At 30.9% G+C, this 13011-nt stretch overlaps 1 protein-coding gene across 1 annotated transcript; it reads right to left on the reverse strand.

Annotated features, from left to right (window-relative positions):
• Window positions 1-5135: 5135 nt before the first annotated feature.
• LOC123720209 lies at window positions 5136-10128 on the reverse strand. The gene is made up of 4 exons (XM_045676746.1): window positions 10125-10128; window positions 8854-9266; window positions 5575-5861; window positions 5136-5181 (listed from the first exon to the last, which is right to left on the reverse strand). The coding sequence occupies exons 1-4, from the start codon at window positions 10126-10128 to the stop codon at window positions 5136-5138; spliced, it is 750 nt and encodes a 249-aa protein (XP_045532702.1).
• Window positions 10129-13011: the final 2883 nt, after the last annotated feature.

Consider the following 13011-nt stretch of genomic DNA (forward strand, 5'->3'; position numbering starts at 1 on the left):
TAGAGATTTAAGATATTAAAAAGGAACCTCATTACATTTGAAATATAACCAACCAGCGCCTAACAATATAAATGTATAATTTTATTGCATTTGTAACACTTTCTTCGTAAAAACAAACTCTCATTTCATACTGTCCTAGATTGGAGGTGTGAACTGCATTTTAACTGGCGTTATAACTTAATCAAAACCAAAACAATAGTATAACATATTATTTAAAAATAGTTATAGTAGCATTTTTTCCATGATTTGCACATAAATCTTAGCATTATTGCTACATTATTACTTTTCACTATCTTCGGTTTTATCATATAAGTAAAGTTGTATCAGCCTTGCTGGCATGATTGTGATAGTAGGTATACCCCACAGTGGGATGGCTTTGTATACATTAATGTATCTAGTTCAGCAGGGCTATCATGTGAATACTAATAGTTCAGCGAGCAAAGACAATGGCGTCCGCCGTGGTTACCCATCTTCCTAATTACCACGCTTTCTTGTTAAGGGTAAAAAAACACACTTTTATTGTCTTAATGACAGGTGGCACAGTGGTTTTTAAAATTTAAATACAATTTACTATGAACCGAAATTTTTCAGACAAAAACATGACTTATTAGAAATTAACTATAACTACGAATGCATATACTGTTACTGAAACTTTGTCTGCGTGTATTTTAGTTATAATTTAGTATTGGGGGATTACGCAGCTTTATCTCAATGGCTTAGTTAGATAGATATCGCAATATTTTATTAAGAATATCACAATTTTATGAACAGAACATCTGACTATAACGAGTGTAATGACAATAATCTGTGCAATCATATGCAATTTTACATCTCCATTAACCCGTGACCGTTAAATTAATGGAAAACACCGATACATATTAACTATGCTCAAATGATGATATTTTGGTCCTAGCATTTGTTATTTAGCCTTCTTTAATATCCACAAGATAAAAAAAAAGTCCCTGAGATTAGAACAGTCAAACAAATTCTTTCACTTTCATAGATTTGTCTCATAAAATTCGTCTGTTGAATGTATAGTGTAGTATGCAAATAAAAGCCTCAACTTAATTTTTTTAGATTCTAATAGTTTTAAATATTTAAAGACAAATAATCAGAAGAACAATCGACTACTTATAACTATTATAATATTATTTATCGACAAATTATGATTTTACCAACACGATTGTATCCATAAAAAAATATTGTAATCATTTACACGCCTTTTACACAATCTCATTTCAAAAGTAGTTTATTTACAACGCTCACATTAAACATAACTAGATGACTTGCTTTCTTTTTATGAGAAAAAAAGCTCGCTGTCGTAACCTTATTACTTTTTAACTTGCATAGTCACCTTTTTTTTGTTATTTTCTTGATTGAACAAGTCATTGTCATGCAATTATGTAACCACTGTCAATCATAAAAGTCAGGTGAATAAGTTAATTTGAATTTGATTTTTTTGGGAAACCTAACAAGGCCTTATAACGAAAACATATAAAGACTATTTCTATGACTAACATATGACCGATTGCTATCCACGATTTTTATAAGTATACATTTTTGTTACAATGTAAGAGTAAAGTTTTCCGTACGTGAATAAAATACTAACTTAGAGCTTTAAGTACAATATTTTGTAGACGTACTGTAAACACCGTACACCTTTAAAGTGATTTCCAATCTGAAACAATTATCCCGGAAAGATTTTAACCTATGATACCTAGTTTATTACAGCACATGTGTTAAGCTCAGAGATTTGGAGGGAGAGCTTTTTTAAATCCAACCTAACTTTACGGAGGCTAAATCACAAGTGTCACCGATACAAAGACCCATTAGGAAAATTTGTACTATTATTAAACTAATAACACTTTCATACAGGCGAAAGCAAAACGAAATGAGAGATTATCTATTGTTGTGTTGAGAAAACACAAGTTTACTTAAGATCAGTGGCTTAAGGAAAGTGTACCATTACTTGCACTGCCATACAATACCCTAGGTCACTGCGCAACATCATAATCATATCTTAACTTAATGATATGAATACACGTTTTACGATTTTCATCTAAAAATAATAAAATATTGCTATTTGTCGATATCGATCTTGCAAATCAATTTTCTATGACATTGTGATGTCGCCCCTGTAAAGTTAGATTGGACTCTGAGCTTAACAAGTGCTGTATAAACTTTATACTGCAAGAAGTCTCACAAGTGCGTTGCTGGCCTTTTAAATATTATACGCTGTTGTACATCCACACTGAATCGCTATTTCAGCAAACGACGATAGTTTTGTGAATGGGAATACCATGTAAATTTCTGACGGATGAATTTCTTTTAAAATACTATTAAAATTAATTGTCGGTTAATTAAGTAATTTATGATTTTTTTTAATATTATTATTATTTATGGTAAAGTATCATACTTTAATAATAATAATAAACAAAAGCAATGTGTTCTTTATTATTAAGTTTCTTTAGTAAGTTACGTGTGGTCTTATTGCTTTAAAAAAACCGTAGGCTATTTTATTATTGTAGTAATGTATATTGTAGTATTATTTATAAATATTTTATAAGTAAGACAACATAATATGCATAATACACGCTGACAAGAGAGACCTGCAACCCCATATAAATAAGGTTTCTAAGCCTCTAGGTTATTCAGTTGCCTGGAAGAGACATTTACAAGTAATAAGGTTGTTCATTTAGATAAAAAAGACTCATGTTTAATTCTTATGTATGTAGTCAGTGTTCTCTTTGCCAAATAATAATTATTTCACTGGGAATCGAATTGGGTTTACAAAAAATATATTGTTAACAAATAAACCAAAAGCTGCATTATTTATAATAAGTCTTTTTGACTTGACTTTTTCCTTAATAATTTTAGTCCTAAAGAAACATATAATATATCAGAATAGTAAAGTGAACTTTATTTTTCGGTTTTTTAGTCAAAGTCAACACACTTGTGTTGACTTTGACGAACGTTTTACGAACACAACAAAATATTATTAGGACAGCAACATTATTTTACGAGCATTACTAGCGAGCTATAACTACGTTTTTAACACTAAAAAAGTTTCCCATACAAACTGGATTACATCCGTAACATATACTTTCTTCTTTTTTTCCAGACCAGCTTTAGTCAACTGGTTGCCGCTTTCACCCATGACACCATGAAGGCATGGTGAAAATCATTTACCTATTAAATACCTGTTTGAGAACGATTAGCCTTTGATAATAAATTATAATTTTAATCTTAGTCTGTGTTCAGATAAAAATATAAACGATATAAAAAGGTACAGTTTATTAATATTAAAAGCAAAATTAAATTAAATTTAGAGAGTAGGTTTGAAATATATATATATATATATATGTTACTGAAGGTTAGATAGAAGGTACTACTGGCAGTTCTCAAATCAAGGACGTAGAACGGACGAGAAGAACTGGCAATAAACTCTCCTAACTCTATTAAATCAACAAGGTTTAAAAGAGAGCAATAAGCACCGATTCTTTGCCATTATTTCCTATATCTGGCCTAGCATTCTGTAACATTTAGGGACTGTTTCACAATGTACTTATTGGTAGAATAAACACTATTGTTGCGTTTCATGACTATCAGATAGCGCAATTCGTCACATAAAGTCCATCATAAGTTATGAGTCCGATGAAACGCGAAGTTTTTTATTCGGAACTTAATCTTCTAAATAATGTATGTGTTGCAAAGCTATTCGGTACTTTATCCACACATTGTGAAACAGATCCTAAGTCTGTTCTGTAGCTGACACATGTCGTTCATATTTGCGTAAAGGTGGAGATCATTACGACACATCGTAATGAAAATGGCTTCACCGTTCTTCTGAACGCGAAAAAATAATTTCTACACAGCCGGGCTTCAAGGCCTCAGGGTTGAGTGGACCATACTCACCTCTATACAACGCTGAATTTATAGGTATTAAAATCACTCAAGTGATTCTATAAATCAAAACTTGTAATTTAATATTCAACTATCTATTGTATAATTCGACATCGAGGTACTGACGCGTTTGTGCGTATCCCACAACTATTTATGATACCCACAAGTAGCAACAATGTATCCCAGAATGGTCCACTCGCTAGAATGTGCAAATATTATTGTTCTGTGTGTTCTCATGTTGATATTTTTCACAATTGTTTTTTTATAAATTTAAAAAGATTATTCACGGTGAAGTCTTGCAACCTGAATAACTTATATTGTATGTCATTAAATTTAATATATGTATACTCCATGTAATATAAAATAAAATAAAAAAATAATAGTAAATATTTGGTAAACCAGGACTGAAGATGCCACTGAAATGATTTTAGAGGTGTAATTGGACTTCAGGTTTACAAATGTTGTTTAGTTTGTAGTAACTTCGCAATAAAAAATGCTTTCACTAGGATTTCTGGACAGGGTCATAAATAAAATTACAATATCAATACTCGAAATTTAATGGTTCTTGTTAAGTTAAATAAATTAAATAGTTAATTTAATTTGTAGAGTTCAATCAATGCCGTAAACGAAGATCGTCATATATTTTTCACTAAAATATTAAGTCATATATGTAATTCGTATAAACCATACACAAATATCACATAATAAAATAAATAAAACATATTAAATTATATATTTGTATCATATAACATTTATAATATATATTATTTATTATAATATATAAATGCATAATTATATATAATTCGATATATAAAAATGTACTAATGGATACTATTATTGTCCCAATATATATAAAATACTATGCATAAATCCGATATGTCAATATTACACATATACATACATATATAAATATACTATTTACATTAAATACATATCTTTATTAATTATATAATTATTATAGACGCTAATATTTACATCTTATGTAATGATAAAGATTAATAAATATTAAAGCAATATCCAAAGTCTTAGAATATTTGGTATTTACATATATTACATATTATATGACTATATAAAAAAGAATTGAGGTACTTTCTAACTTAGAAACTTCATCATGTCCTTTGCACGCCATGTCAGTCTATAAATATCTTTGGAACAATGCATATGCATTTTGCTGTAAACTAAAATAAATAATAGTTCATAATGCCGCCACTTAAATTAATGATTCGGTGGATTTATTGGGTGTACGCGTTGTAGGCAAGGTCGTGTGAATCGAGGGACCTGCAATGGAAAATAAATATTTACTCGTCATAATAAAACCTTCCCCGGCTTAGTCATCAACGCCATTGCAATCAAACCATTTAATCACGGTATAATGCTTTATAGGCACGGTGCATCTACAACGTCATAAAGTACTTCGATTATAAGTTATTAGATAGTTGTATGACTTAATAAATATTTTATTAGCTTTTAATAATGATTTAATATTTTCCTGCTTTTATATGGCTGATTAATTTATATACCACATCCAAGGCAAATAAAGGATTTATTTATTGTAAGTTTAATTCATTTAAGAAAGTAAAGTAAAACGTTACTGGTTTGTTTAGTTGTCACGTCATATTTGAATAAATAAACAAAAGAATGTATAAATATCGATTAAACAATCCACGTCACCTGCTCCAACCAGCTCCACCGTGTCCAGCAGATACCACCACCTCATGAGCTTCTCCTGTTCCACTTGAGGAGAGAAGTTTCTTCAGACCAATGATACCAGCAAGCACCAAAGCCAACTTGGAGACAATCAAGGCCTTTCCAGCGAGGAGGGCCAGTGCTCCGAAGGCTAGGGGTACGATCATTCCACCGATCAGAAGTGGGATCGCAAGGAGTGGGGCAAGTTTCTTCCTCCTTCCACGACCTTCGTCGAACGCGCGCTGAAGGTCCGAACCGGTGGGGAATTTGATCTGCAATTGATAATGAAACATTTAACAAAATCTCTTATAACAATATAATAATGATTATATATATAAGACAAAGACGGGCTGTTATAAGGAAGAAGTAGTGGTTGCGGAACGTACGGGAATAGACAGACATCATATCCGCTGAGGAACTTTTTAAATTAGCGCAAGATACACGGTAATTTTAGTTGTTAACAGCCTTTAACAATAAAGTGGCACCAGAAGAGGAGTCTATAAAATTAGGATTGGGTTACTTTGAAGACAAGAAAAATACTATTAGTCATATATGTAATATTTATATAACAGCTAATATCGTAACCATAAAAACACTGTACTAGCTTTAAAGCACAATAATAATTATATTAATTATAATAATTGACAATGGGCAATGCAGAAGATTTAATAATTTGTAAAGTTCCATATACTTTGTACCTACAATTAGGTTTAGAGTTTTAAAAAAATATGCGTAATATGATCCGATACGATTACATAAATTTTTACTAAGGTTTGTGTCAAATCAAAGATGCAAATACCGATTTACAATAAAAGATGCAGACCAACAAATAAAGTATTATTTCCTGCAGTAACCTATCTGGGTTCGCAATAGCCTTTCTAAATAAGGTACCACGTTTGACCAAATAAGGAATTACTATGTGGAATTACCTTTTTCAGTCTCTAACATATACGTAAACATGTATGCCTAAGCTTAGTCCAGGATAATTTTTAAAATAGCCCATCAGTTGGAATACCATTAACCCTTTTAATAAAAATCTGCGATCTGACCGAGGTGGTTTGCAGGTGTTTCCAACAAAATAAATCCATATGAAAATATTTCTCTTTCTATTGGACTAACATGAAAAGCCAAGTATAGATATAATTAGTTTAAGAAAAGTCCACAAAAACTCTTAGCCATCACGCATGACGCTATTAGCAAAAGAAACTATGTAGGTCGAAAGAAAACTGTTAAATAGAGTGTGGCGGGGAAAGAAGTGAAGATGAATTAATTGGTTGTAATTAAAGAGATGTCGTGAAAGCGGTGCGTTAATGTATTTCTGATTTTAACATAGAAATAATTTTCTTCTAATTGTATCGTGCAAACACAAAGTGCATCTTAATACAAGAAAGAAACATTTTCCTACATTCCCGATTCCCTTTTGGAAAAGATCGCCGTATCTATGAAAAATAAACACTTATTCATTTATTCATAGTATTCTTGTAAATTGTCAAAGCTAATATTGTTTTCTATTTAAGAGTTTTACAAATATGAATTTTAAAAGAGTGCCCTGTTTTTTACAGTATAACTGATCTGTTCTTACTTAAAGATTTAAGTTTAAACTATACAGAAGATTAGTTTATAAAATTTATAAAAAGTGTCAATCCTGGTTGTAGGAATTTATTCTTCAAACGCGGGTAACGTATTTAATGCATCAGTAATTGTATAGTTGCAATTATCTAGTTTTCCGACTCAATTAATCTAAATGTAACAGAAAATTAGTTTGCTTGAGCTGTAAAAAACTATGAAAGAACACGACATCATGTGATTAATGATATTTAATTAATTGTTTAAAATCCTTCCATTACGTATAAGAAGTCTTAAGCGTGCTTTGAGATATAATTTAAGTAAGTCAAAATTCTCAAACATCCTTTCGAACTTTTGATTTATACGTTTATGTTGTTACCAGAAACAATTACTATCTCGCCCGAAATGGTCCTTCCCGCCAATCGAAGGCGGCACTTTACAAAAAAATAAAGTTTTATGGTCATTTGTCATGATCAATAGAACAGTACCAAAATAAAATCAATTAAATAACAGTTGCATAAAATAAGGTCGTGCAACAGCTATAATAAAGTCGTTGAACTTAATCCGTTTAACGACAGGGCGCGTAATGAATATGTAATATTACACCTTTTAAGACTATGAGCTAAATGTCTTGTCTATCTAGAAATGAGCGCTTCATGTATATGTAGGATTAGTTATATCTAAGTATAATGAAACATAAGGCTATTTATAGTAATCGCTTTTAGTAGGAAAAAAATACAAATAATTATAAATATGAATGGAGATTGCATATACATTTTTATATACTGTTTTATAATAATAATAACTGGAACACAAGCACAGGTTTAATTATTTCATAATTTCTGAGTATTAGTCTGCTAATAAGTGGTATTTTGTTTAGCCAAAAATTGTAAACATGACAAATCTAGTAAATTTAATTAAAATTGTACTTTTCGTTGCTAATTAAAATCCAGATTGTTTCTGACATTACAAACAGCCGTTATATATTTTGTCCCATTGGATATTATTACATAAATTACCAGATTGGCAGATATTTTAGCTGATGCAAGGTAACTAATAATTCGCCTACATTAGTTACTTGATTTGTAAGGTCTCAACTCATGTTTTTAAGTAATTTCTTCATAATTTTAACTCACGTGACCGCATGCATCCAAGAAACCAGTTGGATGGCAGGCTAAACCATTAAGGCAGTTATTCTTTAAGTATTTAACAAGTCAAGACTGACACTTGTAAAACATTTGTGAAAACTGCTGATACATTTTCGAAAGCTCTAACGTCGTTAAGAGTAGGTTACGTTTAGAAACTCGTCACCTTATGGACACTATAGAAAAGTGGACACTAGACAGTAATTAAAATAGAAGAGAAATTAAAACTAGGCTCTCACGCTTAAACTAATATCATAAATACGGAACTCTCTCTAGTTACATTTTTACTTCTGATAAACCATTTTTATACAGATTACAAACTTGGTGACAATGATAGGAACAAATGACTTTTACACGCTGTGTTGAGATGCAGTACAGTCATGACAATGTGGATACTCTTTGATAATTCGCTGTGTATTAAATATGATGATCCAATGACGTTTATATCACCATTTTTTATCTTCTCTAATAATTTTGCGCTATACATATATATATTGTTATATTAGAGCTTATCTTAAATATTCTATTGATTAGTTTAATTAAAAATACATACCTGGACGGTATGAGTTTGCATGAATCCCACGATTTTGTCCAAAATGAGGTTGTCCAAGGAGCTCTCATCAAGATTTCTTGGAATCGCCTCCTCCTGCACTTTGTCGACAGCATTCTTGTCTTTTGTGATCGTGACTCCACCGAGAAGAGTGACTTCATCACTCTTTGAGATCCTGTTAAGCGCCTTAGCTAGCTTCAACTTCAAGCAGCTGCCAATATCGCTACCACTGCAGTCTCTGTATGTTTCATAGGCAACTTTGAGGTCTCCTAATAATGTGTCATCTGAACTCCTGCCCTCGTCCAGACTGTTTTGGTTTGTGCTAGCTGTTCTGGCGCTGACAGCCGCTGCAAGTGTTAATACGAGGAGGTAGTGTACCATTTTGGAGTCGTTCGCACGTTCGTGGCGGGATAACTCTGTTTGAAAATATTACAGTAATTGCGTTTATATGCGCTTAGTTTCACGGTACAGTGAAGTTTACTAAGAGGGATGCACTGATGCATTTATGCAGTTTGATGTACAGGTGTGTAGAAATGTAGAAATCGGGATAGACGAATTGTTAGGTGGGTAAGATTTAAGATAATCCTCTAACCTTCTTAAATGAACCTATAGCTATTTGGAATTTTACCTACTAAAAATATAAAATTTAGGTAGTAAAAATATAAAAGACCTGTATTTAGTAAAAGATTAAGTGATCGGTGATAAGGGCGTTTCTATACAATTGTATTGTATATGTATGTAATGTTGTATTAAAACGCGAGCCGAATAGTTGGTTTTTAAGCACTAAATTCATTAATCAAACATAAAACAGTTTTGTATTTTTTTTTATAATTATTGATTTTGTCACTTTTGAACGCGATGTTACAATATAAGAGTGAGCTTAGCGAAAATCTAGCTTAACGGACTTACCAATAAAAAATCGGGAGCAAAATATCTTCTAGTGCAACTAATATATAGAAAAGTCGAATATGTATAAATACCACAAGTAAGATTAAATATTCGAAATTCTTGGAAAATATTTAAAAATTACAAACATGTTTTTTTTAACTTTAATGTTATGTTATCGGCACATGAAAGTATATGATTAAATATATCAAATTAAGCCGTTCGGGAAATATTATTGAATATATTATCATTATTCGTTTTTAAAATATTTGTCTAAAGAGTTTAGGATTTCTGTGGTATCTAAATTTGAAAATCGAACGCAGATCTTATCTCTTTAACTTATATACAAATGAATGTAGCAGTTCTGCGGTACTACGGACATACATTACCCATTGTGACTTATATTATAAACTAAACGCTTTTTTGTGTATGGTGTAAATATTTATTTCTAAAAATCTCATTGAATGAAGATGAGTGGGTTTCAGTATGCAGGTAGTTTTCATAGAAGAGTAATTGTACATATTTCAGAAAAATCTTAACTACCACATCAATAGTGTTGATCCAACTACCGAATCGGAATTTTTGAAACAGACTTTGTTACAAACCTATGACGCTAGGTCGGACGACGAAATATAGACTTGCAGCATGACGAGCACACCGCCAAATCATTTAGGTATGTTTCAATATCACTTTACAATATTTGTTAATAGATGCTCCGTAACTATTATTAACATATAAATCTAAGTTATTAACAGTTTAATCGATAGAGTTGTGAAGTGCTTTTCCTATATAGTCTAAAATGGGTATACACTAGTTGACTGCCGGAAATACAGTTATTAGTTCCTGTCACGCAGCCCAATGTCATATTCGTGTAATAACAGAATTATTTAAATGTATTCAGTACCGGTATTAACAGCACATATAAAAATAATACTGGCCTGTTGGAAATTCCAATTTAATAAAAAAATATAGATAAAAAATATTTGAATTTAGAAAATAGTTTTTGGTTCCAGTTCTAAAATGAATATAATACGATTTTGATGAGGAAAATCTCAGCTAGTCAGTTCGTATATTCTATGACAGTCAAGTGAGTAACAAGATGGTCCCGTTAAATTGTATTATTTCATTACTCTTTAGAGAAATTAAAACTAATATCAAAAAAATATATCATTTGTAAAACATTGTCTAAGATAAAGACATCTATAATTTCGTGATCATTGTTATTCATTCAAGCAGTTTGTAATTCAAATCGGCAAAAAATTCCCGCACACCATCACTATGCCTACACTAGTTATAGTCCAACATTAATATTAAACGTTAATATTAAATTATTTATTTAACATAATGCTATCTTCATATTTAATAAGATAGCTAAGTTGATAACAATACACTAAAAAGGAATATGTAATAAGTCAGTGACAGTTTACTTAATTATAAGTCTGTTGTAACTTGTGGTTGAATTACTGTCAGTCCGTCGTCGTTTACATCTGGATACGACTTTATGTCAAACGTTTTTTTTCGATAACGTCTTCTTTCTATGTTTTTGCTTTAATTAATTACTTAAGTGTATAAAATACCAAATCATAGGTTTTGTTGCTCAAATTGTGTGGTCCACTTGATGAGGTGCCTAGTACAATTTATCTCATACATCTTTTTCTGTACGATCATAATAAGTAGAATATAAATAATACTTTAAATAAATCGTAAAACAATATATTAATATGGTAACCATGTCAATATCTGTTGTCGGCTTACAAACCTGCACTATATATTAGTCAAGCGTGCCTACGAAATGAATCCGATTCATACAGCAAAGTTTTATTTTCACTTTGAAAGAAATTATCTGTTCCAATCGTTGCATTTTTTTCATGAAAACACGTTCATTTTCATAAGTGTGTTAAACACAAATCGCGAGGCATCGAGCGGAATTTATTACTGCTGCGGTAAAGAACTTGGTAGATTTAATAAAGATAAGGGATGATGTAGTGCACAGTAGCAAGATTACTTTAACTGGTAAGTTTAACATATACTATGTTTCTTTTAAAATAAAAAGTTGGGTAATTAAGCAATCTTTAATGAAGTCTGATTAAATAAAAATAATTGTAAATAATACACTTCAATGCTTCCGTATATATGTTATATGGCTGTAAAAAACATATTCGGGACTGGGATGATAAAACTTAATAAAATTACCCTTTCCCGTAAACTAAACTTACTATCTTTAGATAAATGTATGATATTAAAATTATGCTTTTAATTTACAACCAATTGAAATTACTACCGAGGTAAACCAATTAACTCCATTTGTTGTGAACAAATATACTGGGTTTTTTCACGCCAAGTCTTGAAAATCGCAAACATTTATATGCAAACGTCTCCCATTGATCTCATCTCAGGCTTAGATATACAATTAAAATCGATTCAACGCGTAATATACAATATTATGAACTAATAAGCCGAGTTAATGAGCGTAGCATCACCGCTATATAGTTCCGTTCTTAGATGACCTAGATATAATCTGGGATAGTTTTTATAGGCTTACTGTACTATTGATTTATATAATATTAGTATGCTAAGCTTTTGATAAGATTTTAAGCAGTTAAATATTAAGATTTTTGTCCGTTTGTGGTTGACAAAAACGATATTTACAATACATCGTTTCTGCGGCTTTAGTAGAAGACATAGTGTGTAACATAGCAGTGGTATATGTGTAACATTTTTAAAGTATACATCATTGAAATATGCATAAGTGTGTCCCCTATCCCATTGTAACATACTATGGAGATATCACTTTTTTGTATATTTCATGTACTAACTTTTATGTAATAACGATAATGCATATCTACTTCTACTAGCCTAAAATTGGGATGTGCATTTAGCTCGTATATACAGAATATAAAGTTTCTCATGTAGATACAATTTTGTAGTGAGAAATAAAGTTCTTTAAACATTACCTCTACTGATGATACAATTTTGTTTTAACATTTATTATGATTTCTCTGGTTGTGGCATTATTAAACGCATAGATTAAACTTTTTAGTGCTCAACTTATTTACTTTATTTATAGGTTTTAAAAGAGATGATAGAAAAGAACCACCTTTAGGAAGCATAGTGTCAATATTATAGCTTTAAATCCCTTTCATGTTTCACCAAGAACGAATACCCACCCTAATGCGCCGTGGGGCAGGCAGATATCTACTTATGTTTTGATAATATTTCATATATATCTCGTTAGATACGAAGCTCGAAGAATAAGAAGCCGCGTAAAGCCACAAA

This window comes from Pieris brassicae, chromosome 2 (genome assembly GCF_905147105.1).
Source record: "Pieris brassicae chromosome 2, ilPieBrab1.1, whole genome shotgun sequence".
In the NCBI taxonomy this organism is placed as follows: Eukaryota; Metazoa; Arthropoda; class Insecta; order Lepidoptera; family Pieridae; genus Pieris; species Pieris brassicae.